The sequence below is a fragment of the Bos javanicus genome, chromosome 21, assembly GCF_032452875.1.
Source record: "Bos javanicus breed banteng chromosome 21, ARS-OSU_banteng_1.0, whole genome shotgun sequence".
NCBI lineage: Eukaryota > Metazoa > Chordata > Mammalia > Artiodactyla > Bovidae > Bos > Bos javanicus.
Window position 1 is genome coordinate 54,622,615 of NC_083888.1, and position 26,851 is coordinate 54,649,465.

At 41.1% G+C, this 26,851-nt stretch overlaps 1 protein-coding gene across 7 annotated transcripts in view; it reads right to left on the reverse strand.

Annotated features, from left to right (window-relative positions):
* TP53BP1 (tumor protein p53 binding protein 1) overlaps positions 1-26,851 on the reverse strand; it is a 94,096-nt gene that overhangs the window by 13,278 nt on the left and 53,967 nt on the right. For 5 of the 7 annotated variants that reach the window (XM_061395035.1, XM_061395040.1, XM_061395041.1 and 2 more), the window contains 8 exons: positions 26,567-26,770; positions 23,447-23,504; positions 21,396-21,488; positions 15,955-16,438; positions 12,291-12,443; positions 2,309-2,580; positions 1,500-1,649; positions 777-1,207 (listed from right to left, as the gene is read on the reverse strand). In XM_061395035.1, coding sequence (XP_061251019.1) covers positions 777-1,207; positions 1,500-1,649; positions 2,309-2,580; positions 12,291-12,443; positions 15,955-16,438; positions 21,396-21,488; positions 23,447-23,504; positions 26,567-26,770 — 1,845 coding nt within the window. The remainder of the gene's footprint in view (positions 1-776; positions 1,208-1,499; positions 1,650-2,308; positions 2,581-12,290; positions 12,444-15,954; positions 16,439-21,395; positions 21,489-23,446; positions 23,505-26,566; positions 26,771-26,851) is intronic. The other 2 variants (XM_061395039.1, XM_061395036.1) reach the window with 1 other exon arrangement.

The window sequence follows — 26,851 nt, forward strand, 5'->3', positions numbered from 1 at the left end:
GAAACATGTATCTCCAAATCACCTCATAGAAAAGAGGCAACACATTCAAAGAATGGACACATGAAAGGTAGACATCCCAGAGACACCCTCTGGCTGTCGCCCACCCCCCTCCCACACACAATGCCGTGAGAAGGGCATGCACTACCGTCGCATTCTTTTCAGAAACTCATTAATGCCAACCTAACCAAGAGAAAACAGGAGACAAACCCAAACTGAAGAACAGTCAAAAAACACCTGACCCAGTACGTACTCCTCAAAACTGTCAGGGTCATGAAAAACAAGACAAGGTTCAGAGATTGTTACAGATCCGAAAACAAAAGACATGTGAGGAGTAAAGGCAGTACAGGAATCCTGAACTGGATCCTGGAACAGAAAAAGGACGTGGAAAAGCTGGTGAAATCCGTGTGTCAGGAACTGAGTTAATGGTATAGTGCCAAGGCAGTAGTCTTCATCCTGACAAAGGTGCCAGGTTAACGTAAAATGCTGACAACAGGGAAAGGGGAACGCTGGCTGAGGGGCACAGGGGACGTCTCTATGCTATCAGTACTCTGCACGTGGCAGATGCTGTGTGTATATACATTTTTTCCAAACTACGGAGTTTATTCAAAAATAAACAAGGGGAACAAAGAACAACAAAGCAGCCAGGGGTGAGAGTAGGCCGTGTCGGGAATGAAATTTCTGACTGGAGGGCACAGGAGAGCACTGAGGCTGGAGTGAGTGCTGCTGGTGGTGGAGGGCCGCGGACGCGTTAGGAGGGCTCTGGCTTCTTCCAGTACCTGCACTGAAATACTCATCCTCCGAGAGGGCGGTCACTTCCGTGTCCAGGGGGATGGGGTCACACAGCAGGATGTCTTTGCCCAACACGTCACACTCGTACCCATCGTCAAAGAGCAACTTATACTTCCCAGCTCCGACATCTCGTGTGATTTTTCCAGAGTAAAAATAGCCATTGGATGACCACTTGGCTACAACACGGAGCCCTACAAAGCTGTTCCCTGGAGAGGAGGCATCTAAGCCATCTGAAGGGCCAGCAGCAGTCTGGAATGGAATCTCAGGAGAGTCGCTTCGACGCAAAGCACCAGCACCCGAGTCTGCCCGTCTGCTGGAGTCTGGCGCTCGAGGCACGATACGGGTGAAGGATTTATCATCCGGCGACATGCTAGGTGAAATGTCCTCTATGCCCAAGGGGCCAGGCACAGCTGTTTCCCTAAAGTGAGATAAGAGACAGGCGAAGGCAGTGAGAATGAGCCAAGGGCAGTAGGATCTATCAGTTTCCCCACTCCTCTGTCCGTGGTCTCCAGCCCGTTCGCTGCTAACCCCATCGCAGGCAGAAGCCTGGTGTCTCAGGGGCCTCACTCTGATCCCGGCCCACTCCCCAGTCAGTGTGGGCCCCTCTTCTCCCTCCTGACACCCCACATACTCTCTGCTCCCCTCTCTTCTCTCTACTCCCTTTTTTCTGAACAAGTCACAGACTAGTGTATCTCACACTACCCGGGTACCTGGTTCCAGTGGTCCGAGAAGGCGGGCGGCCCCTTCGCCCGCGCCCACGAGGTGTGACTGGAGCCTTCCCTGCCTGTCTGATGCCAAGGCCCGCATCACCATCCTCCTCACACACTGGCGTCCCTGTCTGACTGACCCCTTTTCTAGGACTAGAGAATGAAGACAGGTTAGTCTGAGAGCGCCTGCTACCGGATCCTTCTTCACAGTCTCCCCTTGGTCCTCAGACTACATGCCAGGCCAGCAAGGCTGAGCCTCCAGGGCAGCAGGAAGCTGGTCCACACACCCACCACCAAATTAGCTGGGAGCAGGAGTTAGGATACCAAGTAAAGGGCATCCTTCTACACTCCAGTCTAGACCCTCCTGACAAAGCTTCCTACTGCTGCCCTCAAAAACAGCACATCCACTCTTGCCCTGCCTTCTCTTGTACTTCAGGCTCTGGGTACCTGTAGAGGAAAACAAAAAGCTAGGGAACGTGTCAGGTTGGGGCCACTACCCCGAACTTCCTGTGCTCCCAACCAAAACACCCACAGGCTGCAGAAAGTGGGGGGCGGGGGGCAGGAGCCTGGGCCAGCATTCCCGAGGCCCCTCACCTGTTTTCCACAGTTTCTCAGGAAGTCTACCTCCCACAGGGCTCCACCCTACCTCCCATGCAAACCCCAAACAGGAGAGGAATGAAAAGGGGTGGAAGAGGAGTTGATCGATCCTAGGAGGATGGGGGGACTTTCCGCAACTCCCCTTTTCCCATGATATTAACACGTCAGCAACCCTGCCCCTGCGGTGGCTCTCTCTCTGGAGACCCTGTCTGCACCTCAGCTTTCCTGGGCCTCCTCGGGAGCTGGGCAAGGCAAACTCGGCAGGTTCTGTCCCGCTGGTTTTCCCTTTGAGCTGTCCGGCTCCTCTCCCTGAGCTGCCGCTGCTGTGCATGGCAGACAGGCTCGTCCCACTTGACGTGCGGTGTAAGCTGGATGCCTTGGAGGAGAAGGAGCTGATGTCCCCCAGGTCACCCGAGGAGCCGCCGGTCTGTGAAGGGGAGACTTCCGTTTCACACTCCTGACACTCTACGATCGGCTCTTCGGTCTCCTGCCGGAAGAAAGGGGTGTAACGGCTTAGAAACGCCACAAGAACATAATGCTCCTGTGATGACTGGATAGTCCTAGATGGCAAGAAATTTCAGTTTAGAGAGTTGGGAATTAGGAAAGAACTTTCTGGAATAATGGAAATGTTCTGTATGTTGCTTTGAATAGTTGTGACATATTGTCAAAACCACTGAACTGCACATTTAAGACCCATGCATTCTATAGGGAATATATACTTCAATAAAATAAATAAACAAAGATGGTACTAGATCAGGAGGAGGGGGCCTCTATTACCTGGAGCTAAGTTAAATTATCTTTTTACTGGACAAGTTCACAACCTTTGGCTGCTGAGATGCCAGCAAGGATTCCAACGCAGAGAAGAGAGGTAACGCCCTAGGTGAAGGAAGGCAGGGAAGCTGGCAGGTTAGAGGAGGAGAAAGTGTGGTCAGGAGCCCTTCTGGGTACCTGATTACAGCAGTGGGTAGCCTGACAGTTGTTTCAAATTAGGTATTTCAATACACGATTAAGGAAATTAAAAATCACAGGCAAAAACTGATATATAATGGTATTACTGTTTATAAAAATGAAGACCAAAAAGATAGTAAGCAAAATATTTGAATTTCTGATACCTACAGAGGACAGGAATATCAAACTGACTCTATCTCACTCCCGTGCCTGCTTTGATGAACTGGTAGTGGTTGCCTGGAGCTCAGTCTGAAGCAGCTTCTGAAGCTAATCCCCAGGCTTAATAAGGAAAGGTTCTAGAACCAACCAGCAGTGTCCTCTCTCGGCACAGAACTGAGAGATTATAGGGCACCTGTAATCTGCCCACCTGCCTTCCTCCTCTAGACTGTCTGTGCATGACCGTGCTGCTGCCAGAGAGAAGATGGGAGAGACAGAGGACAGACCACGCCCCCACTCCCCTCAGAGAGTGTACTCTCTCTCTGGGAGATGGTACTCAATGTGCACAGGTGCACACATTTAAATACTACTACTGACTGAATGATTATGTTTGACTACTCCTTTCTTGAAAATCTCTTCTCTAAAATCTATAAAGTCACTCTTCTTTTCATTCTACCTGTTTAGCTAGCTCTACTTGTTTTTGACTCCTCTTCCTCAGCCTATTCATTTTAAATTAGTATTTCCCAGGAGTCTGTTCTCACTTCTCTCCTCACTCTTCGTGTTTTCCTTGGCCAGTCTTACACGACTTATTCTGACCTGTCTACCAACAATACCATGATGACTCAGCTCTAAGCTCTCAGATATAAATGCCTCCTGAACTCTTACCCTTGGATATACCAGGGACACCTGTATCTTAACCCCTCTAAAACTCAAACTCCTCTCCATTTCCTTGCCTTCAATGAACCCTGGACGTCCCCAGTGCCTCTCATATCCCCTGAAGCTCTCTGTAGCAGGGGCTGATTTTCCTTAACCAAACCTCAACCCCTGGTTGGGGAACTGGATCCCACACGCCACAGCTAAAGATTCTGTGTGCAGCAACTAAGACTCTGCACAGCTAAACAGATAAATAGAAATAAATATTAAAAAAAAAAAAGAATTTGGAGATGAGAGGCCTCCTTGCTCCCCATTGTCATTAACAGATCATTTCTACCTCCCTACTTCTTGCTCCTACCAAACCATTATCTGTCGTTCCATACTCACCCACATCCTCCCAATCCCTCTCATGCATGAACACCTTACACCTGGTTCAAAGCCTCCCCATCTCCCATTTCCATGATCATTTTTGAGGCTAACAACCAACAGATGACCCATCCAGCAACAAGCTTTCCCGATCTAATCACACCATTAACCTTTTCCTCTCCTCTACCCCAGCATCTGCATTCACCAGTGTCATTACCAGAACTTGCACCATCTCCAGAAATCTCATCCCTCTCCACTCACCATCTCCTATTCTAGCCAGATATGAGTTAGCACCATCTGCCAAGGTCACTGAACTAAAGCATGTGTTGGGAGCCCAGAACTTAAGTCAACTCCTTCTCGTGAACATAGCAAGCGAGCAGGGGCAAGACCAGTCCAGCAGGCTGGGACTCCAGGCGGCTCCTCAGTTGGAAAGGAGACCCAAAGAGCAGCAGCGACCTACACCTGCTTTTGCAACTGTTTAGAAGTTCAGGTCTTGTTCTTATAATGACTTGGGTCCAGGCTCCAAGTTGGCCTGTTAAGATCTTTTTAATGTATTTGCTTATTCTTTTTCCTGTGTGTCCCTCTTACTAGATTCAGAGGCCACAGTAAGAGTAGTAACCATCTTCTTTCCTGGATTTATCCTCCAAATAGCACAGTGCCTGCCACAAAAGTGGCTCTAAATAAATATTTACTGAAGGAAGGATCTTCTCTCGTAAACCTGTGTCCTATTTATATTCTCCCAGTAAACGGTACCACCATCTATCTGGGCTCCCTGATGGTTCAGTGGGTAAAGAATCTGCCTACAATGCAGGAGACAGAGGAGACATGGGTTCGATCCCCGGTTAGGCAGAGTCCTGGAGGAGGAAATGGCAACCCACTCCTGTATTCTTGCCTAAAAAAATCCCATGGACAGAGGAGCCTGGTGGACTACAGTCCAAACAGTCGCAAAGAGTAGGACATGACTGAACAACTGAGCACACATCTATCTGCCCTAGCAGAAAGCCCAGGCATCATACATGGTTCCTCCCTCTGCCATCATCCCTGCGATCAGGAATTCAGCAGCCCATTAATTTCACCTTCTGTATGTTCTGTATGTATTTTACATCTGCTTCATGCCTCTCAATCCCTGCTGCTACTGCCCTAATTTGACACTCACTGCCTCTGGTCTAAACTTTGCCTCTAATCTCTCCTGTTCCAATCAACTCTTACACTGCTCCGATTAGACCTTCCCAATATGCAAATCTGAGCATATCATTCCTTTCCCCCAAATTCTTTAAAGGCTCTCCATCACATACAAGATAAAAATCTAAAAAAAAAAAATCAAAGATAAAAATCAAAACTTTGTTCTGTGGGATACGAAGCCTCGTGCTCTGGGCCCTGAGCAACCTCAAGAGCATCCACTCTTCCTCAGTCCCACCCTTTCGTTCTTGCTGCATCCTAAATATTCATTAAGCACGCCATGGAGTCTACAACATGTGCAAGCTTCTTCACTCTGCCTGCAGCGTCCTCTGCCCCTGCCCCCTCTCCGCCCCACTGCTGAGCACATGTCTGCTGAGGCCTCTCGGCCACCTTCAGGCCCGCTCACAGGCTCTGCGCCCTCTTTCTAACACAGCTTTCCCACCTCTCTACTGCAGCGACCACAGTTCTGGATTGCTTGCACGCCAAGTGTAAGCTCCTAAGAGAATAGGGACCCTGTCTTTTTATCTTCATAGTAGTGATAGGAACACAGCAACAGAGAAGATGCTGGTATATAAATGAATAAAAGATGATAATCAAAGGCTACAAGAGATGAGGGAAAGTCCCCAGAATCCTCTGACCTTGACCTGTGCACCTTCACATCTTCAGCCTGGCTACCAACTGGACTGTTCCCACCTGTGTTCTCTTTACGTTCCGCCTCTGTGCTTTTGCCCGCCAAGGCTTCTTTTTAAATGCAATGTCCTTTCCCTGAATCTCTCAATATCTAAAACCTTCAATGTTCAACTGGCCCTCACCCGAAGGATTTGTCAAAATTCCCTTCAGACAAGTTTCTTCCTCTTCTCAACTCCTACATAGACCTTCCTTTTGACACATGTCCCTTTCACTCTAAGAGACTGCACACTGCAGCAGTCAGGAAGGCAGGCTCTGGAATCAGACTGCCTGGAATAAATGCCACTTCCTCTGTTTATTAGCTATACAGCATTAAGCAAATGAGTTTAACTTGCTATGCCTCAGTTTCGTGAGTGCAAAATGAGAATAATATTTACTTCATACCTTAGTTGTGAGAATTAAATAAGTTAAATCACTTAAAAGTCCTTAGAATAGTGCCAGGCATATAGCCAGTGACCAATAAATGTTCAGTTCAGTTAGTTCAGTTGCTCGGTCGTGTCCGACTCTTTGCGACCCCATGGACTGCAGCACACCAGGCCTCCCTGTCCATCACCAACTCCAATAAATGTTAGCTGCTATTATTATCTTATTTAGTTACGGCAGTGTTTCCCAAACTATGTAACACAGGGATATAATAAACATTACTGTAAAAAATGTTCAATGGTCAAATAAGTTTGGGAAGTTCTGGGTTACACAATAAAATAAATATCTTTACTCTAAGACTTCTTAAGGTCTTTAATGTAATATGCACTGTGAATTCCCACAATGGGGGAAGGCATGGTTACAGTTCTTGGTGTTTTCTCAAACTTAATATTTATGACCATGGAATTTTTTTCTCTCTCAGAATATCTAATAAGCCTACTGTTTCCAGATATATACTTTAAAAAGCATCATAAATGAAATAATGAAGTAATATGTGCGACACTTAAAATAGCACCTGGCACAGACTTCAGTGTAGACTACAACAGTTACAAAAACTTGTCATGAAAGCAAACTGTTTTTCTGTAAAGCTGCTAAGTTCGTAATTTCTCCAAAATAGTAATAACACTGAAAAAAATTTTGTAAACATAAAATTGAAAGTAGCATTCCAGTTCAAGATGGTGGAGTAGAGGAACATGCACTCATCTCCTGCGAGAGCACCAAAATCACAACTAGCTGTTGAACAACCATCGACAGGAGGACGCTGGAACCCACCAAAAAAGACACCCCATACCCAAAGACAATGACGAAGCCGCAGTGAGACGGCGGGGGTGGTGGTGCACACTCACGATAAAATCAAACCTCATACCTACCGGGTAGGTGACTCACAGACTGGAGAAAGGTAATACCAAAGAAGTTCTCCCACTGTTGTGAAATTTCTGAACCCCACGTCAGGCTTCCCAGCCTGGGGATCCAACAAAGGGACTGGGAAACCCCAGGGAATCTGACCTTGAAGGCCAGTGGGATTTGATTATAAAGACTTCCACAGGACTGGAGGAACAGAGACGCCAGCCTTAGAGAGCACAAACAAACCCTTGTGTGCATCAAGGCTCAGAGCAAAGGAGAAGTGAGCCCAAACTGAACCAGAACTACCTGGTGGTGTGGCGGGGTCTCCTATGGAGGCGGGGTCAGCAGGGGGCTCACCACAGGGACAGGGGGGACTGGCAGCAGCTGTCTGGGAAGGTCTCCTTTGGCATAAACCCCCTTGGAGGTCGCCATTAACCCTACCACAGAGTCCAAGGCTGGGTCACCTCAGGACAAACATCTATCAGGGAGGAAACTCAACCCCACCCATCAGCAGATAACTGGATTAAAACTTTACTGAACAAGGCCCTGCCCACCAGAGCAAGACTCAAGTGTTCCAACCACCAGTCCCTCCCATCAGGAAGCTTACACAGGCCTCTTAGCCTCCTCCATCAGAGGACAGACAGAAAGGCAAGAACCACCACAATCACACAGCGAGTAAAACAAAACCACATTACAGAAAGTTAATCAGCATGAAAAAGCAGAAAGTTATGTCCCAGATGAAGGGACAAGGTAAAACCCCAGAAAAACAAATGAAGTGGAGATAGGCAATGCTCCAGAAAAAGAACTCAGAATAATGATAGTGAATATGATTCAGGATCTCAGAAAAAGAATGGAGGCAAAGATTGAAGAGATGCAAGAAATGTTTACCAAAGACCTAGAAAGAAAGTGAAGTCGCTCAGTTGTGTCCAACTCTTTGCAACCCCATGGACTGTAGCCCACCAGGCTCCTCCATCCATGGAATTTTCCAGGGAAGAGTACTGGAGTGGGTTGCCATTTCCTTCTCCAGGGGATCTTCCCGACCCAGGGATCGAACCCGAGGCTCCCACATTGTAGGCAGAGACGCTTTACCATCTGAGCCACCAGGGAAGCCTAAAGATCTAGAAGAACTAAAGAAAAAACAAACAGAAAATAATACACCAGAAGGAATCAATAGCAGAATAACTAAGGCAGAAGAACAGATAAATGATCTGGAGGACAGAAAGGTGGAAATGACTGCCACAGAATAGAATATAGAAAAAGGAATGAAAAGCAGTGAAGAGAGCCTAAGAGACCTCTGGGACAACATTCAATGAACCAATATTCGCATTATACAGGTCCCAGAAGGAGAAGAGAAAGAAAGGACCAGAGGAAAATATTTGAGGAAATAATAGATGGAAACTTCCCAAACATGGGAAAGGAAACAAACAAACCAAGTCCAAGAAGCACAGAGTCCCAAGCAGGATAAACCCAAGGAGAAACACACTGAGACACACAGTAATCAAATGGACAAAAATTAAAGACAGAGATAAATATTAAAAGCAACAATGGAAAAATGACAAATAACATACAAGCGACCTCTCACCAGGCTATCAGCTGGTTTCTAAACAGAAACTCTACAAGCCAGAGGGGAAAGGTATGATATATTTAAAGTGATGAAGGGGAAAAACCTACAACCAAGAAGACTCTACCCAGCAAGACTCTCTTTCAGATTTGATGAAAAAATCAAAAGCTTTCCAGACAAGCAAAGTTAAGAGAATCCAGCACCACCAAACCAGCTTTATAACAAATGCTAAAGGAACTTCTCTAGGCAAGAAACACAAGAGAAGGAAAAGACCTACAGAAAATAAGCCCCAAACAATTAAGAAAACAGTAATAGGATCATACATATTGATAATTACCTTAAATGTAAATGGATTAAATGCACCAACCAAAAGACATAGACTGGCTGAGCAGATGAAAACATGTGCATGTATGCATTTCCACTTACCACATCACTTCTGCTTGACCTCCCCCCCAAATTGTATGTAATTATATTTACAGTTAATCATGTTCCCATTGGAGAAGGCAATGGCACCCCACTCCAGTACTCTTGCCTGGAAAATCCCATGGACGGAGGAGCCTGGTAGGCTGAGGTCCATGGGGTAATGAAGAGTCAGACATGACTGAGAAACTTCACTCTCACTTTTCACTTTCCTGCATTGGAGAAGGAAATGGCAACCCACTCCAGTGTTCTTGCCTGGAGAATCCCCGGGACAGGGGGAGCCTGGTGGGCTGCTGTCTGTGGGGTCACACAGAGTCGGACACGACTGAAGTGACTTAGCAGCAGCAGCATGTTCCCATTATGGCTTTCAACTGTAATTATATTTTTTATAATTATCTTTTGATTGTGAAAAATAATAAACATCTTTTACTATTGTGATTATGTAACTATTACTCACCTCATATCACTGTATCATGATTGGTCAACAGAAAAATTATGTAATTCTGTATCACCTAAACTACCATTTAATAGAAAAACCTGTAATCACTTTTTAAAATCCATATGTGTATCAGAATTACCTTGAAATTTTTTGAAAACTACAAATATCCAGGTATTGCTTTTTTTTATTGGCCAGAGGTCCAGATATATTTCTAATGAGCAGCCATGTTTAAAAACAACTGGACTATATGAGGATCTTTTACTTTTATCTAGTTTGTTTCACTTTTTCTATTTCGTATTTAGTGCTCTCATTTCATTCAGTTTATGTTTTCCAATTTCTCCATCTTCTTTTTTTGATGTTCTTTCTCAAGCCTTTATCAAGCACAGCAGAAGCTTTTGTATACATATATGTAATATATATATTTTACAAAATGTATGAATTTTTGCCTAACTAAAAACTTTATGACATTTTGATTCCACTTGTTTGATTTAGTATGACTAGAATGCTAGATTTCAAATTAAAAAAAATATATCTACAACAAGCAACAAAGGTTTACTGTACTATACCTAGTCAGTATCCTGTAATAACCTATAATGGAAAATAATTTCAAAAATAACATATGTGTATATGTATACCTGAAACACACACACACAAAAGAATTCTATTTTCTGAAACTTAGTAATGTTTATCTTCTTGCCAATTTTTCTAAATGTCCTATGGACATCTAATAACAATGCATGAGATACAAAATTTTAAATATATTTCTGTAGGATATGCTTAATATAAATTAAATATATATTTAAATTATTGACATTAAAGATGCTCTTATTCTTATTTTTTTGCACTTGATAAAATACTCTCAGAGACATGTCAATATATCTGTGATTATACATTTCTCTCTTCCCTTGTACTTCTTCTGATATTCGCTTTACGTGTCTTTCTTTGTTGTAAAAGTGTCTAATGGTTTATGATGTCTATCTTCTTTGTGAAATTGTACCTTTTATCATTAAAAACATTCATCTTTGTTTCATTTAAAATAAATTTTTTAAAAATTGAAGGTAAACCAGCATTTTAAAAGAAATATTTTTGGCATCTGGTGTATAATAAAGAATATAAGACAATTTCTCAAACTAAAATTAAACACTTTGACATGAGAGCCATAATGGCCCATTAATGAACAGCAGCAATAATATGTTCCACTTAAACTATTTACCAGTTTAATTCTCCAAGAGAACAATCTCCTATATGGCTAGCTGCCAGAATTAAAGAAAAGTGCTTGACTAAGGAATAAAATAGCTATGCCTCTTGTCAATCAGTAAAATGGTTCCTGGAGGAACTTCCCCAGTGTTCCAGGGGTTAAGAATCCACCTGCCAGTGCAGGGGACATAGGTTCCAACCCTGATCCTGAAGGATCCCACAGGCTACAGAGCAACAAAGCCTGCAAGCCACACCTGAGGCCACACTGTAGAGCCCTTAAGCTGCACCTACTGAAGCCCGCACGCCCCAGAGCCCACGCTCTGCAATAAGAGAAACCACCACACCAAAGAGCAGCCTCCACATGCCGCAACCAGAGAAAGCCCACGAGCGGCAACAAAGACCCCGTGCATCACATAGATGAATACTGAAAGAGTAAAACATAATATTTTATCATCGTATGTACCAAGATATTAACATACGTGGGCTTCCCTGGTAGCTTAGTGGTAAAAAAAAAAAATCCACCTACCAATGCAGATGGGTTCAATTCCTGGATCAGGAAGACCCCCTGGGGAAGGAAATGGCAACCCACTCCAGTATTCTTGCCTGGGAAATTTCATGGACAGAGGAGCCTAGCAGGCTACAGTCCGTGTGGTTGCACAAGAGTCAAACATGACTAAGCAATTAAATAAAAACGTTAACATTTGTACCGGATATTAACATATATACCAAGAAAAAAAGTGCCAGATCTTTAATTCTAGAAAATCTAACCTCAGCCACTGTTAGATCTAAACAAAGTCAGCATACAACACTGTCCACTGTATCAGTCAATAAACATCAATATTCTGCTGACACTGGGAATGAGTTCATAGTGAATTCTACTAAAAAATAAAGGTATACTTCCTACTAACAGGCTCATAACCACACATGGATGGAGACCAAGATCAATGAGTAAAAAATGGTAACATGAGAAAACAGTAAGAAACAATGAGAAAATACATGCTGCTAAGCAGGAGATTCTAAACTTCATTAGTTTCAAGGATTAAAAATAACACATAAAATCTTTATACATGACAGATTTACCACTTTGTTCTCTATACATATGGAAAGCATAATGGGACTGGTTAAATGACTGACCAAAGATCAGACAGCAAACCCATGGTTGGGAAAAACAGAACTCTAACCCAGTTCTTATATCTTTTTCACAGGAGGAGGAAGGAAAACGAAGCGTTAGCAGCTAGCTACACAGGGAAGAGGGATGGAGGCGGAAAACCAGGTAATTTTTCTATTGAAAGAAATCTGCCACATAGACCCAAGTATGTATTACCTCAGTTACTTTTCTTTCTACTTCTGTTCCATCCACGTAATACACGTCTGTGATGACACGAGTGACAAGTGTGCGGACCTCACGGATTGTTCTCATGTGGCGATGCAAGACGTGGCCGTGCGGGGGCTGAGGCATATCAAACTCTTCCTCCCCCTACGACAGAAAACAGAGAGCACAGGCCTGAGTCTCACGGCAAACTGGCAGACTCACAAGTCAACTTCTTCACGACGAGCACTGTTCAGAGGGTCCATGAATCTCATGTGATGGGATTTTCCAGCTGCTCTGTTTCTATTCACTTATGGCTAACACTAGACATGGGCCAGCTGTCTAGTGAGAGGAGTTTATATCGGTTTCACCTAAAAACCTATTTCAGTCTAAATCAAAATCATAACATCTAGCACTTATATCTAGGATTTTTAAGTGAAATTTTGATCCCCTAAAAGCACGTTAGAGATTGTAATCCTTCTGATTCTGTTGCTGACTTATCAGCATACAATTTACACTTGCAAGAGGTCTTCAAATAAAAGGAAGGCATTCTTTAGAACTTTATATAAAACAGAATAATATCTGAAAATCTCAGTGTAGTCTGTTTTTCCTGCATTAGTAAGTGAAAACTATGGTATATTTATTCCTGGAGCAAGACACATTGATTTCTCCTAGAATTAAGTATGAAATATTTAATGTATTCCAAATAATAGACTGTAACCAAAGAGTTGAGCTAGTGTCCACAAATAGAGGACATTAGCAAATTAGGATTTTGAATCTAGTTGTATCATAAAGAATAGTCAGCTACATAGTTTAAATGAGACCCTACATTTTTATGACAACTATTACATACATGTTTTCTCATAACATCTGTATCACATTTATCCACATCCACAACCCCACCCCTTCTGCCCCACAGCTCTATAACTGTGAAAGGAAATGCATGCTTTTTTCTCCCACCTGATTTCCCCTACAGTAGACTGATACTACTTTCTGCAATCAGTGTCAAGGTCAGTGTCAGCATCAAGTGTCTTTCAGGAGAGTTACATGCACCACCACATAAGGGCGAGCCTGGTTTTTCATTGCAGTGTGGCAATATTTTACCTAAAGTAATTTACCTGAAGAATTCCCACCCAGTCCAACTTCATGTTAGGGTGAAATATCTATGAAAATTATACAAATAAAGTGCATGGAAACTTACTCAACCAATTCCTTAAAATAATTCTGTCCATACAAACAACTCTGGTTAATGAATGGTCAAGGTACTGGTCTGTCACACACCAATCACCAGGGTGCCCCTGCATAAGAACCACAGCAGCCTGGACCTGCTAGCTGCACACACGGTGATTAGACCCTCGATCACAGAAGTCTAAAAGCTTTTGGTGTGCTTTACGTATATCCTTAAAATGCAGCCAAAAGCCTCCCTGTAGTCTTCCATTACAACAGCCAGGTAAATGATCACATCAAGAGAAATACCTAAATAAACATGTCTGATAGAGTAAGAAACAAGAGAAGGGAAAGAAGGCGGATAAAAAGAAAGTTATGCTTACTCTCTTCAAATAATATTCTGAAAAGTTTCTGTAAAGATACGTAACTTGAGGATCTTGTTATAATTAAGGGAAGATAAAATGAAAATAAAGCCACACTTTCACTTCACAGAAAACCTGGCTCCAGGCCCACCTGACACGCAAATGGAAATTTAAGGAATGTCAAAGGTAGGCTGCCTATGCTTTTCTCTGAGACTGACCTGAATCCTACCCAGACTGCAGGAGATAAAAAAAGCACCAACATTCAGAAGATGTCCATACAGCCTTATCATTTTCTAATCACTCTTCAAAAGATGGCATACCAATCCCAATTTCTGTTACAGTACCCATCATCTATATTTTTTTATTGTGGTAAAATATACTTAATATAAAAATTACTGACTTTAACCACTTTTAAATGGACAGTTTGTAGCATTATGTACATTCACACTTTCACAAACATCACTGTATCCATTTCTCCATAACTTTTTATCTTTCCCAACTGAAACTCTGTACCCATTCACTATTCACACTTTCGAGCACTTTTCTTTCCTTGGCAGGAGGAACAAGCTTTTAAATGTGCTGTTTCACGCTGCATGACATAGCAGTAGTATAGTGTAAGTAATGGTTGTGTTGCTAACAGCTGCAGTAGTGGTATTTAAAACAATAATCAATAGGTTGTAGCAGCAGCTATATACTGAGCATTTACTGTGTGCCACACCCAGCACTAAGGGCTTTGCAAACTTCATCTCATTCAACTTTCAAGACATCTAGATGACGTCTGACTCCAAAGCCTGGGCCTTAACTAACGTTCTGGCTCACTCACTGGCTCCTCACTGTCACGACACAGGAGCAGGAATTATTTCCCTAGCTGACAGAGGGAGAATCTGAGGAAGTAAAGAAAGACACAGTCTAGTGGCACTCATGTGATTGCTGTCTTTAAGATACAAGTTTTAACCCTTGTTATAAAGACAGAGAAACCAAATTATTATGTGGCAGAATATAAGCACTTTAAGGGTAAAATAAACAGCTGCAAAATAGGCTCTGATGTGCTACAGCTCCAAAAGGCTATGTTATTTTGAATCTGTATGAATTGATAAGGTCTTAGGTCTCAGAGTGTTAGTATAAAAGGCTAATATAAACAGAATTTTTGGAGAGGCACGGATAAACAGAACAAGACTACACAAGCTATGATTAAAAAATAGAAAAGCAACATAGCATAATGAAAAGAATACCGCTTCTGAAGTCAGATATGCTGAGTTCAAATTCCAGTTCTGCCACCTACTGATGGCAAAATCTTGGGCAAGTTACTTAACCTCTCTTCAGCTTGGTTTCTTTACCTGTGAAATGGGAATAACAATACCAACCTCATGGGTTGTCTTGAGCACAGTGCTGATATACTGTAGGTGTTCAATAAATAGGAACTATATTATTTTTATAAAACAAACAACCTGGACCATTCAAATGAGAGGTACCTCACTAGTAAAGCTTTCCTAGGCAGATTTCAAGTGATGATGCTCTACTGAAAAGGCAATTTAACCATGGTTACTAATGAAATTTTATGAACTTACCCCCTCAATTTTCACGAGTTCCTACACACCCCTACTCTATTTCTAAAAACCTGTTCCTGCAGTCTCACATTCATCAGCCCCAAAACTTTTGCTCCCACTGTATGTACTCTTAGCTGCTTTCTGCAGTCCCTGGTTACCTGGGAACTTTCCTGTTACTGCTGTTTCCAATACTGTGATACACTATCCTTCACACTTCTTCTACTCCTTCCGGGAACCACAGTGAAATCAACTTGGGGGAGAAGCAACTGGCTCTGATGGTTATAAAGGAGAATGAAAAATGGCAGACGACTGAATGTAGAAAAATACCACAGGACCCAAACTACACTCCCGGCTTTCTCATCCCGTAAAGACCTACTTGACAAACTCTAGCACCAAAGACTGCAGGAATAGTCTTTGGCTATAGCTACTCATAATTTCCACCACCCTGTCTCTTATCCTGGATAAACTGTTTTTGTCTTTTAACCACTGGTCTGTATAAAACGGTCAAGAATTATTGTTAAGTAGAAGCAGCACAACTTAAATCCTCTGGGAATCCAGAAAGGTGAGAACAGGGCCCCTGAGGTACCCTACGTGCGCTCTCACCTGGCTGTGGAGCGACTCTGTATCATCCCCAGGAGCACTGACTGCTCTCTCACCAGTCCCCTTCTCCGTCTGAACTGTGGCGTCTTGTCTTCCAGAGTTCTGGTCCGCTGTACTGGTCCCTTGTTCACACACATTCTGTACAGTCTGAGTTGCTGCTGAAACAGTTTCTGGGACCCACAGGGAATGTTCTATAGTCTGGATCCCTACGTTATTTTGGCTGGGCCTTTCGATCAAGGCCTTACTAGGTTTCTCCTGACTGGTACTCCATGCTCCTTTCTGGCCTTCTGGCGTATCTATCTCCATTGCTTCCCCTTGAGGACTGGATGGCTCCTGTGTGGCCATCTGCTGGGAGATAGGAGCAGCAGGCTCTTTGACAGGACTACTGGGCTTCATGGGCTGTTGACTCTGCCTGGTCCCTTGGTCACCTTCGAACTTTCCCTTCTCCTCGTCGTCTTGAGTACTCGGAAAATGGAGCAAGTTTCCCCTGTAAATGAAGCACATAAAGAAACCGTGTTTTAAAAAAAAAACAAAAAAACCTATCAAGTAAGTGTGTGTGTCTGTCAAGGGGGAAACCATAATTTCATGATCTGAGAAATATAGGGATGGGTGAAAATAAGGTGACCAGGTGTATCACCTTACAAGATTTCTCATCATAATTTCATTCCTGTGAAAAAATAATGGTACACAGGATTAGTCCACTATGACAGTAAAATAGCCACAAAATTTCTCCACTCCATTAGCTACGAACTCTGAAACCTGACACAGGAAAATAAGGTCAACAAAAGATGTAAATCATTATTGAAGCCATAGACAATGAGGGCAATTTAGGGATCTACTTTAAAAGAGATCAAGTAGATTAAGACGTCTCATTTGGCTTTATTGATGGTTCTAACATTCCTTAAATGACTCCCAGCATTCTAGATACTGTTCATTACCCTCTTGACTAATAATTTTAGGAAAAGAAACCCAATCTTATCATATCAAAAAACCAAACCCAATCAAAAAGTAGGAAAAAGACCTAAGCAGACATTTCTCCAAAGAAGACATACAGATGGCTAATAAACACCTGAAAAGATGCTAAACATTATTCATTACTAGAGAAATGCAAATCAAAACTACAATGAGATATCACCTTACACCAGTCAGAATGGCCAACATCAAAAAATCTACAAACAACAAATGCTAGAGACGGTGTGGAGAAATGGGAACCCTCTTGCACTGTTGGTGGGAATGTAAATTGACACAGCCACTATGGAGAACAGTGTGGAGATTCCTTAGAAAATTAGGAATAAAACTACCATATGGACCCAGCAATCCTACTACTAGGCATACACCCTGAGGAAGCCAAAACTGAAAAAGAAACGTGCACCCCAATGTTCACTGCAGCACTATTTCCAATAGCTAGAACATGGAAGCAACCTAGATGCCCAATGACAGATGAACGGATACAGAGGCTGTGATACGTACATACAATGGAATATTAGTCAGCCATAAAAAGGAACACATTTGAGTCAGTTCTAAGAACACATTTGAGTATGATGAACCTAGAGCCTATTATACAGAGTGAGTTAAGTCAGAAAGAGAAAAATAAATATTGTATATTAATGCATATATGTGGAATCCAGAAAGGTGGTACTGATGAAATTATCTGCAGGGCAGCAGTGGAGACACAGACATAGAGAAGAGACTTACGGACACGGGGTGGGGGGAGGAAGGAGAGGATGGGATGTACAGAGGCAGCAACACGGAAACTTTCATTACCATATGTAAAACAGACAGCCAATGGAATTTGCTATATGACTCAGGGAACTCAAACTGGGGCTCTGTAACAACCTAGAGGGGTGGGATGGGGAGGGAGATGGAAGGGAGGGGACATATGTATACCTATGGCTGATTCAAGTTGATGTTAGGCAGAAACTAACACAATTCTGTAAAGCAGTATCCTTCAATTAAAACATAAATTTAAAATCAAAAAACAATAAATAAATCACAAGTTCAGTGAGTTACTGTACCATGAAAAACTACATACTAATGTATTTTTAGATTGCATTAAATATACAGTAACCACAGGCTTCCCTGGTGGCTCAGTGGTAAAGAATCCCCCTGCAATGCAGTGGACACAGGTTCTATTCCTGGTCCAGAAAGATCCCACATGCTGTGCAGCAACTAAGCCCATGAGCCACAACTACTGAAGCCTGGGCACCTAGAGCCCATGCTCCACAACTAGAGAAGCCACTGCAATAAGCAGCCCACACACGTAAGCGTAGCCCCTGCTGACCGCAACTAGAGAGCCCGTGAGCAGCAACAAAGACCATACACACACACGCATGCATACGTGCGAGCACATACACCAGATTAAGGGCTTTCCTCGTGGCTCAGACAGTAAGAATCTGGTTGCAATGCAGGAGACCTGGGTTCAATCTTTGGGTTGGAAAGATCCACCGCCAGCACAAAGACAAAAAGAATCCATTCTGAACTAATCATGGAAAGACATCTGGAATGTTTCAGGCTGCCATGTCTGACAAAGCATAAACTGAGATATACCCAGAAGATAAATTCAGGGTGACGAACGGTCTAGAAACTATGTATCTTGCTGCTGTTAAGTGGTTGGCCACAGAAAGACAGAGCTAGCCATCTAGACAGAAAAAGCTGTCTCCAACTTGGGAGGAGCTCTCACCCTAAGAAGCTGAAGAGACCTGGGAAGACAGAAAAAGGAAGCATGAAGAGTTCTTTAGGGCACGCTCTGCATCTTGGAGAAGAAAGGAAAAAGGAGACATTTCTGAGGTTTCTATCTTGTATAGCGCAGCTTACCACAACAGGAGACCAAAGCAGGGTTTACAAGAGAGTTCTGGCCAGAGAGCCTGGTATATTCAATGCAATTGGTTGTTAAGAGCTTGGGTCCTATCTGTCAGGAACCTCAACTGAATGAGGATATACGGCCCCGTGAAGAACAGGTAAGAGTAAAATCACCAGAAGACTGATGAGTAACACCAATCTGGTTTATAAGTGATCACACATACAAATTACTTAGCAGAGTGCTAGATACACAGCAGATGCTCAATCAGTATTGGTTGCATAAGACAAAGCATGGACCGAATACACATTTGAATCTTTAAGACATCTAACGTATCAACACCTAAGCAATAATAAAAGTGAGCCAAAAGCTAGAAGGGACAGGATTTGATTTACCATTTTAAGAATTCTATTGTTCCCACCCTTAAACAAGCCTAGACATTTTACCTCAGTTCAGTTCAGTCGCTCAGTCATGTCCGACTCTTTGCGACCCCATGAACTGTAGCACACCAGGCCTCCCTGTCCATCACCAACTCCCAGAGTCCACCCAAAGCCATGTCCATTGAGTCGGTGATGCCATCCAACCATCTCATCCTCTGTCGTGCCCTTCTCCTCCTGCCCTCAATCTTTCCCAGCATCAGGGTCTTTACAAATGAGTCAGTTCTTTGCATCAGGTGGCCAAAGTACTGGAGTTTCAGCTTCAACATCAGTCCTACCAATGAACACCCAGGACTGATCTCCTTTAGGATGGACTGGTTGGATCTCCTTGCAGTCCAAGGGACTCTCAAGAGTCTTCTCCAACACCACACTTCAAAAGCATCAACTCTTCAGCACTCAGCTTTCTTTTTTTTTTTTTTTTAAGCACTCAGCTTTCTTTATAGCCCAACTCTCATATCCATACATGACTAATGGAAAAACCATTTTCCCTCAGAAACTATTTAGGGCATAACTTCTGAATATAATTTCAGTTTTAAAACAAAGCTTCATTTTATTTTTGACATTTTAATTCCTAATTTGAAAAATAACAGGCTGCCTTTTCCCCCAAAACTGTTAATCAGAACAATTCCTATCTCTCTAAAGACTAAAGGTATCTCATTGCAACAGCAGCAACATTCAGCAGATTCCAGTCAAATATCAGATTTTTGCTACTTCTCTTTCTTGTGTTAGCATCAAATAAAAAATGTGCAAATCAAACTTTCCTCCAAGAAACATCTATCACAAAGATGTATATATCCCACAAAACACTGAAGAAGGAAATTTTAGCACCAGAAAAGAGACAGACAAAAGAAACTCAATAATTTTAAGAAGGACCACACTTCCTTTTCTTCATTAGATTAGGCTACACAATTCTACTCTGGTCACTATATGTTAGGTTTGGAAACTGATGCCAAAAAATAGCGAATTTTAGCAGAAAAAGCCTGGGTAAAATTCATCCAAAGTGAAATATGGAAGAATTAACCTCCATATTTAATAAACGTTTAACCATTCTGTTCTGAGCGTAGGTAGGTCTGCCGGAGGGGACCTGGAATCAAGATCACCTGAATTCTCAGGCCCTTCTTCCATCAAGGTTAAACAACAATCATCAGCATCCTATTCTATTATAAACCATCTAATAAAACAGGAAGGCAATACAATGCAATCAATAAGTTTCCTAATTGCTGGGCCAAGACCACACTACTTTTGAAAACATACAAGGTGGTACTTTAGTTTCCTGATACAACAAAGGATGTGATCACAACAAAGGATGTGATCTGGACTATCTGATTCCCAAGAATACCAACAAGTTCACATGTAATCATCAGAATGTTTAGTAAAAGCACTGATGTGCTTCTCTTCAATATTTCTACCAATAAGGAACACAGAAATTATGTTGCAGGGAATTAGGACTCGAGTGCCAAGAGTCTAGGTTCAATCTCTGGTTGGAGAACTAAGACCGCCCGGCAGGTTACAAACAGCCAAAAAAAAAAAAAAGTTACAAATAACACTATTAAGAATATAGCTGATGACAATACATTATTCTAGTCCCTAATTACAAATTACTGAATTCTAGAGATATAAGATTCCTAATGAAGATACAAACTTATTCCACTGCCATTACTTATTTCTCCTACACTAAATATAAGAACCACATATTCCAAACAAGATACTTTTCTAATACAGAAGAAATACTTTGTAACTCAAAAAATTTTTCCAAGCTTCATAGCTGGTCTAAGAGATAATGGAGTAAAGAAATTATTGGCAAACTTTAATTGCATCAAGCCTGATAAACTTTAAATTTGAGCTGTCAAACATCCCATTTTGCTGTATGGGAAACTAATGGAAAATAAAAATTCTGTTAAAAGTAAACATGTTCAAAACTAAGTAAAAGAGAATCTTAGAAATTCAGGATGATATATTTTTATAAGTTATGAAGACTGAATAATTTTAAATTGATAAAACTAGCAGATAAAGACAAAAATCTATTTATGAAATATTTAATAAAACTTTTCATTACATCTCATTTATAAATCTACCTAGAATATGTCACAGTCCCTCAAATAAAACAGTAAGCTCAAGTTCACAAAACAGTAGCAGTATATTCTAGATTTTGTTACCAATCATTTTGTGAATCCATATAGCCCAAAAGACGCTATGAAAATAATGCTCGCCTGATGGGTGCAGAGGAGGAATTCTGACTTCGAGCCTCATCCTCTTGCCCGGCTTCACAGACACAGCTAAACACAGACATGGTCTTCTGGGAACTAAGAAATAAATTAAAGCAATACACTGTGTTAACTGTGAAAGGAAAAGCACCTCTGAAAATTATCCTTTTAGGTACAGAGAGAATAAAATTCTTTCTCTGAATATGAAAAATCTGAATACCAAATATTTGATGACATTAGGAATCAATGGCAATTTTAAAAGCATGATAATAGTACTGTGGTTAAGTTGAAATTAAAGATTTCTTATCTTTTAGAGACAGCATTGAAATATTTAAAGATAAAAATGATACAATGCTAGAATTAGCTTTAAAAAAATCAAGTGGAGTGGAGAGTGTGGGAAGCATTTATAAATGAATCAAGACTAGCTGTAAGTTGTTAATTTTTGACCCTGGGTGATGAATTCATGGCAGTTCATGATACTATTCTCTTTACTTCTGTATATTCATGAAATCTTCAATAATGAAATGTGAGAGAGAGACAAGATGGAAGCAAGTAATCTGAACAGTGTCCAGCTACAGACAACACTTAAAAACAGAGTGGTACTGCTTCACCTAAACACAGAGATAGCATTTAAAATACTCTAACAGAGTCCATCACCGACTTGATGGACATGAGTTTGAGCAAGCTGTGGGAGTTGATGGGCAGGGAAGCCTGGCGTGCTGCAGTCCCATGGGGTCGCAAAGAGTCGGACACAATTGAACGATTGAATTGAAAGGAACAGAGCTTACTTTAAACGATTACCTATGGTGAACCCAGTGGTAAAGTCAAAGATTCTTAAAATCTGGATTCTCCTATATAAAATTTGCTTCAAAACAGTATCAGTGACTCTCATTCTGTGATCCTCCAATCCAACCCTCTGCCTCAGGCTTTTCTCTATTTTTCCATCCCTACATTCCACCCAAAGGGTCCAGAAAGTTTCAGCAGCATATACTGTTCCCTCTTAACAAGTACATGTACAAAGTGATAACAAGTTGTGCTGGATTTTAACAATTTTGTTAAAACTGAAAGATCAAGTATAAACTCCATTTTCTTCAACACAACATTAAAGAGTCTTCAACTAATAAGGAGTCAAAGGTACTTATCTTTCAAATTAAATATGTAAAATACCAGAAAATAATTACTCTCTCTATACAAAGATTGACACAAATCAAAGGATTCAGATGGATCACTTACAACTGAGGATCAAATTTAGTCCAAAGACAACTTAGTCAACAACAGTTTTAGATGACCCACCAAGCAGGAAATTTTATTTTTAAAAATTTATATTTTCTCTTTACAAATTTAAAGATTTCGCAACAGTAAGTCTGCATGGTAATGACTGGCTGGAAATGAATACGGGCTACCCTCCTTTAAAACGAGACACACGATCGGTTGGCCATCGTCGTCAACATTTCACGCTCTTGCACCTAGACTGCTTTACTTATTTATAGCACGTGTCTAGACTGATTTAAGAATCCTCACCTATACTTCAACAACCACTGCTGGTATTTTCATACTGGATGACTCACACAAGAAACCAATGAAACAATTCTATTCTCACGGCCACCAGATGGCAAAGCTTACCACCAGAGCCTCAGGATGGGGTCATATTCAAACTATGACAGCATCCGTGACAAAGCGAAAACAACAGGACGGTAGCTAATTTGGCACCAGAAAAGAACACGGCCTGAGGCTTGGGCTGGCGAGGGCAGACCTCAGGAAGAATAAGGTCTATGGCTACCTCTGTTAGCTTCCTGTTTCCTCACCAAAGAAAAAAGGCACTCTCACATGAACGAAAGGACGAAAGGGAAACACCATTAAATATCTTAGTTCTAAATATAGCCAAAGCTTTATTAAAGTATTAATAAGAAAGCCTACGGTTAGATTCAACACACTGCTACATGGTTTATGCTCAAGTTTTGTTTCAAATTTTTTTCCTTTCTTGATAAATTATCTTCCCCTCATTACCAGTGGCTTTGTATATTAAACTCCTCTAAATAGCAACCAGCTCTGGTTACCTGGCAACAGCCTCAGCAACAGCAGTAGATCCATTTTTCCTTTCACCAGCTGCTGGCTCTGAATAAAAACAAAAGAAAGGAAAGAGAAACAGAACTCAGTATCACACCTTAAGACCTCTTAAAAACCTGTTCAGCCCCAATGATACTCTAAAATAATGCTTGAATTTCTGAAGCTATTGAAGGCCTCTTTTCACTATGACATTGAAAAAAATCATAAAAATAAAAACCTGATCTACTAGTATTTGCAACAAATAATAAAAAGGAAATGAGTAAGAATAAAAAGTGAACATGAAAAGATTTCTTAAAATTTAATGACATGTCTTTCTCACTTCCACTGATTTTCTTTCAAACTCCCTACAGAAGACTACTTACTCAGTTTCTCCAGAAATACAATATAATGAATTACTAAGAAGATTTAAAAACGAAAATGAAATTTCTGAATTACCTCTTCTAAGTAAAAAAATCATGTAGTAAAAAAAAAATTCTATTTAAAAATTTCAAAACAAATTTAAAGAAACTTCTGAGAAAGTTTATAAATGTGAAACTAACACAACATTGTAATTCATCTCTACTTCAATAAAATGTTTTTAAAAAGAAAAAACTTTAGTAATTATGCAGGAAAATTGCACAAATTTTAAATAGTGTTAAGAGAACCCACACAGAAGATACTCAAATTCTTTCCAAAGAGCTTTTGGGACAGATATTTGAAAAATAAGAAAGAACCTGTAGTAAAAAATTAAAGGTCATACTGAAAAGAATTCCATGTTCTCAAAGCAATGCCACAGGATTAAAATGTGTTCATTTACCATTAATTCTAGCCTTAGAAAAAATAATAAATACTTTAAAACATTTCTAAAACAGTCATAACCCAATATAATTTGAATAGTTCGTCAAGGAGGCAGCTGAAGCTTGGTGGTCAGAGGCCTGGCTCTGCAACAGAAACCTGGCTCAGGCCCTGGCTCCAGCACTTAGCAGTCCAAGCTGGGGATAAACTTCATTTTGAGTCAGTTTCCTCAAAATAGGACCAACCCAGGGACTCCCTGGGGGTCTAGTGGTTAAGACTGCACTTCCACTGCTGTGGACTGGGGTTCAACCCCTGGTCTGGAAACTAATATCCCACAAGCTACACGACCAACCCTCATAGGTTTGTTGTGAGGATAAAATGGGGAAAACTATTAGTATGGTACCTGATTATCAGGAAAGGTAGTAAAATTTACTAATATGGTCATCTTTAACATTTAGCTCCATTTAAGGTCTTCCCAATTTTAACTTCAAATCTAAAGAATCAAAGCTATCGTGTACTCTCTTACTAAGTCCTATCTGATTTCAGAGAAGATGACAATAATGATGAAAATGTTATACTTTATTTCTACTGAGGTTCTAAATTTTCAAATCAATAAGCACTGAGAAGCAGAACTGCACTCTAATTCAGAACCAGACTTCTGGTTCTTGGAACTACTTTGAATTCAGGCTACTTCATTTACTAGCTGTGTGACTCTAGGGAACAAGCTCAACCTTTCTGTGCCTCAGTTTCCTTACCTATAAAATGAGGATAACAACAGGATCTACTTTACAGGTTTGTTATCAGCTTTAATGAGCTGTACATGTATGGCATATATATGTGGCATATAATAAGAACTCAAAATACACAGCTAAAATTTCTTTTCTTCAATCTCATAGAATCAGAGTTCTTATCAGGTCCACCCACTCTATCTGCAGTCTTTGAAAACTCCCCTTTCATCTCTCTCTCTCAAGAATCTTATTTTTAACCCATTTCCCCTTTGGAGATTTCCTTTCAATCTCTAAACCTCCTTAGGTATCCCTCAGCCTGAAAAAAAAAACAAACCTCCTTCAGTTCTATATTCCCCTCTAACTTGCTGTTATTTTCTCTTCCTTTCTTACCTCAACTTCTCAAAAGTAGAATACATCTGCTGCCTCTTCTCCTCCCCTTTACTCCTCAATTACTGTCAGGACAGGTCCCACCCAACCACTGTACTGAAATAGTTCTTTCTAGAGTCACCCAATGAATCCTAACTGCCAAGTCTAATGTACATTTCCAGATATATCTTTCTAGACCTCACTTCGGCATGTGACATTTTAACTCTCCTCCTCACAGGCTTCCATGGCTTTATACTCTCCTAGCCCTCTTATCTAGGAATATTTCTTATCTAAGATAAGGAATATTCTCCTTATCTAGAGTAATATTCCTTTACAATCTCCTTGATAAAACTTTTTCCTCTCCTAACTCCATTAAATCCCATTTAGAGTCAGATGGATCTGATTGAAACTCCTGCTCCACCTCTTACCAATTACTGTAACAGTAGGTTTAAAACCTCTCTTAGTCTCAGTTTTCTCATCAACAAAATGGAAATAAGATCTACTACAGAGTGCTATCATGAAAACAAAATGTGGATGTAAAGTCATTCTATATTTTTTCTTGTATTATTTCCATATTTAACTGGTCCCAAGATCCCCTCTATTCTGCTATTTATCTCTCAAATTCATCCCCTCATCTCTGAACCACTACTAATGATCCCACTTCCTGGTTAAAGACTGCATTTGCCAGGCAGCAGAATAGAAAATGGGCAAGGAAAGGAATGATGCACAGATTTTTCAAACAATCAACTGATCCTTTAAAAGAAGCAAATCTGACCGTATTACTCCCCGGCTTAAAATTCTTCAGCTTTTCAGCATGATGTAAAAGGCCTTCCAGAATCCAGTCCTGACTTTGCAGCCATTCCCTTGTACCTTCTCTGTATTCCAGCCATACCAAACAACTTGCAATTAATGTGGGAAAGTCAACTTAAACCTACAACCTGAATCCACAATCCTACATTTTCTAGTCACGTCTGAACTCAAACATTTCTGACTATGAAAACCAATTACTTTATATAGACACAAGTTTAATACAGAGATACAAGCAGTACCATAGAGATTATAAAATGGAGCATCTTCAGTAACATGACAGTGACTAGCAAAAACAAAGAATTAAAATTCATGAGAATAAAACTTTACAAATAACATTTCCAGAAGTTTCAATCATTAAAACCAGAAGAAAAAAAATAATTCCAGAAGATCTGGAGCCACTAGTTACCCAAGATTAACATAAATAAAACTTACTTTCCAGGCTAAACTGCAAAGACTCTTCACTTGCCTCAGTCTCAGGACTGACCAATTTCATTCTCAGACACAACTGATCACCCATTTCTGGGGCAGCCCCAGAATCTCCTTTTTCATTCCCAGGTATGGGATCGTTGGTCTCCACCATGCTTTCTGACATGACATCACTGGTTGTTATGGTGCTTTCTGGATAGTTGCTAATACCTGAAAGAAGGGAGGCAGGGGGAAGAAAGAAAGAACACTAAAATACAAACATGAAAAATAACAATTCAAAGTCATCAGTTT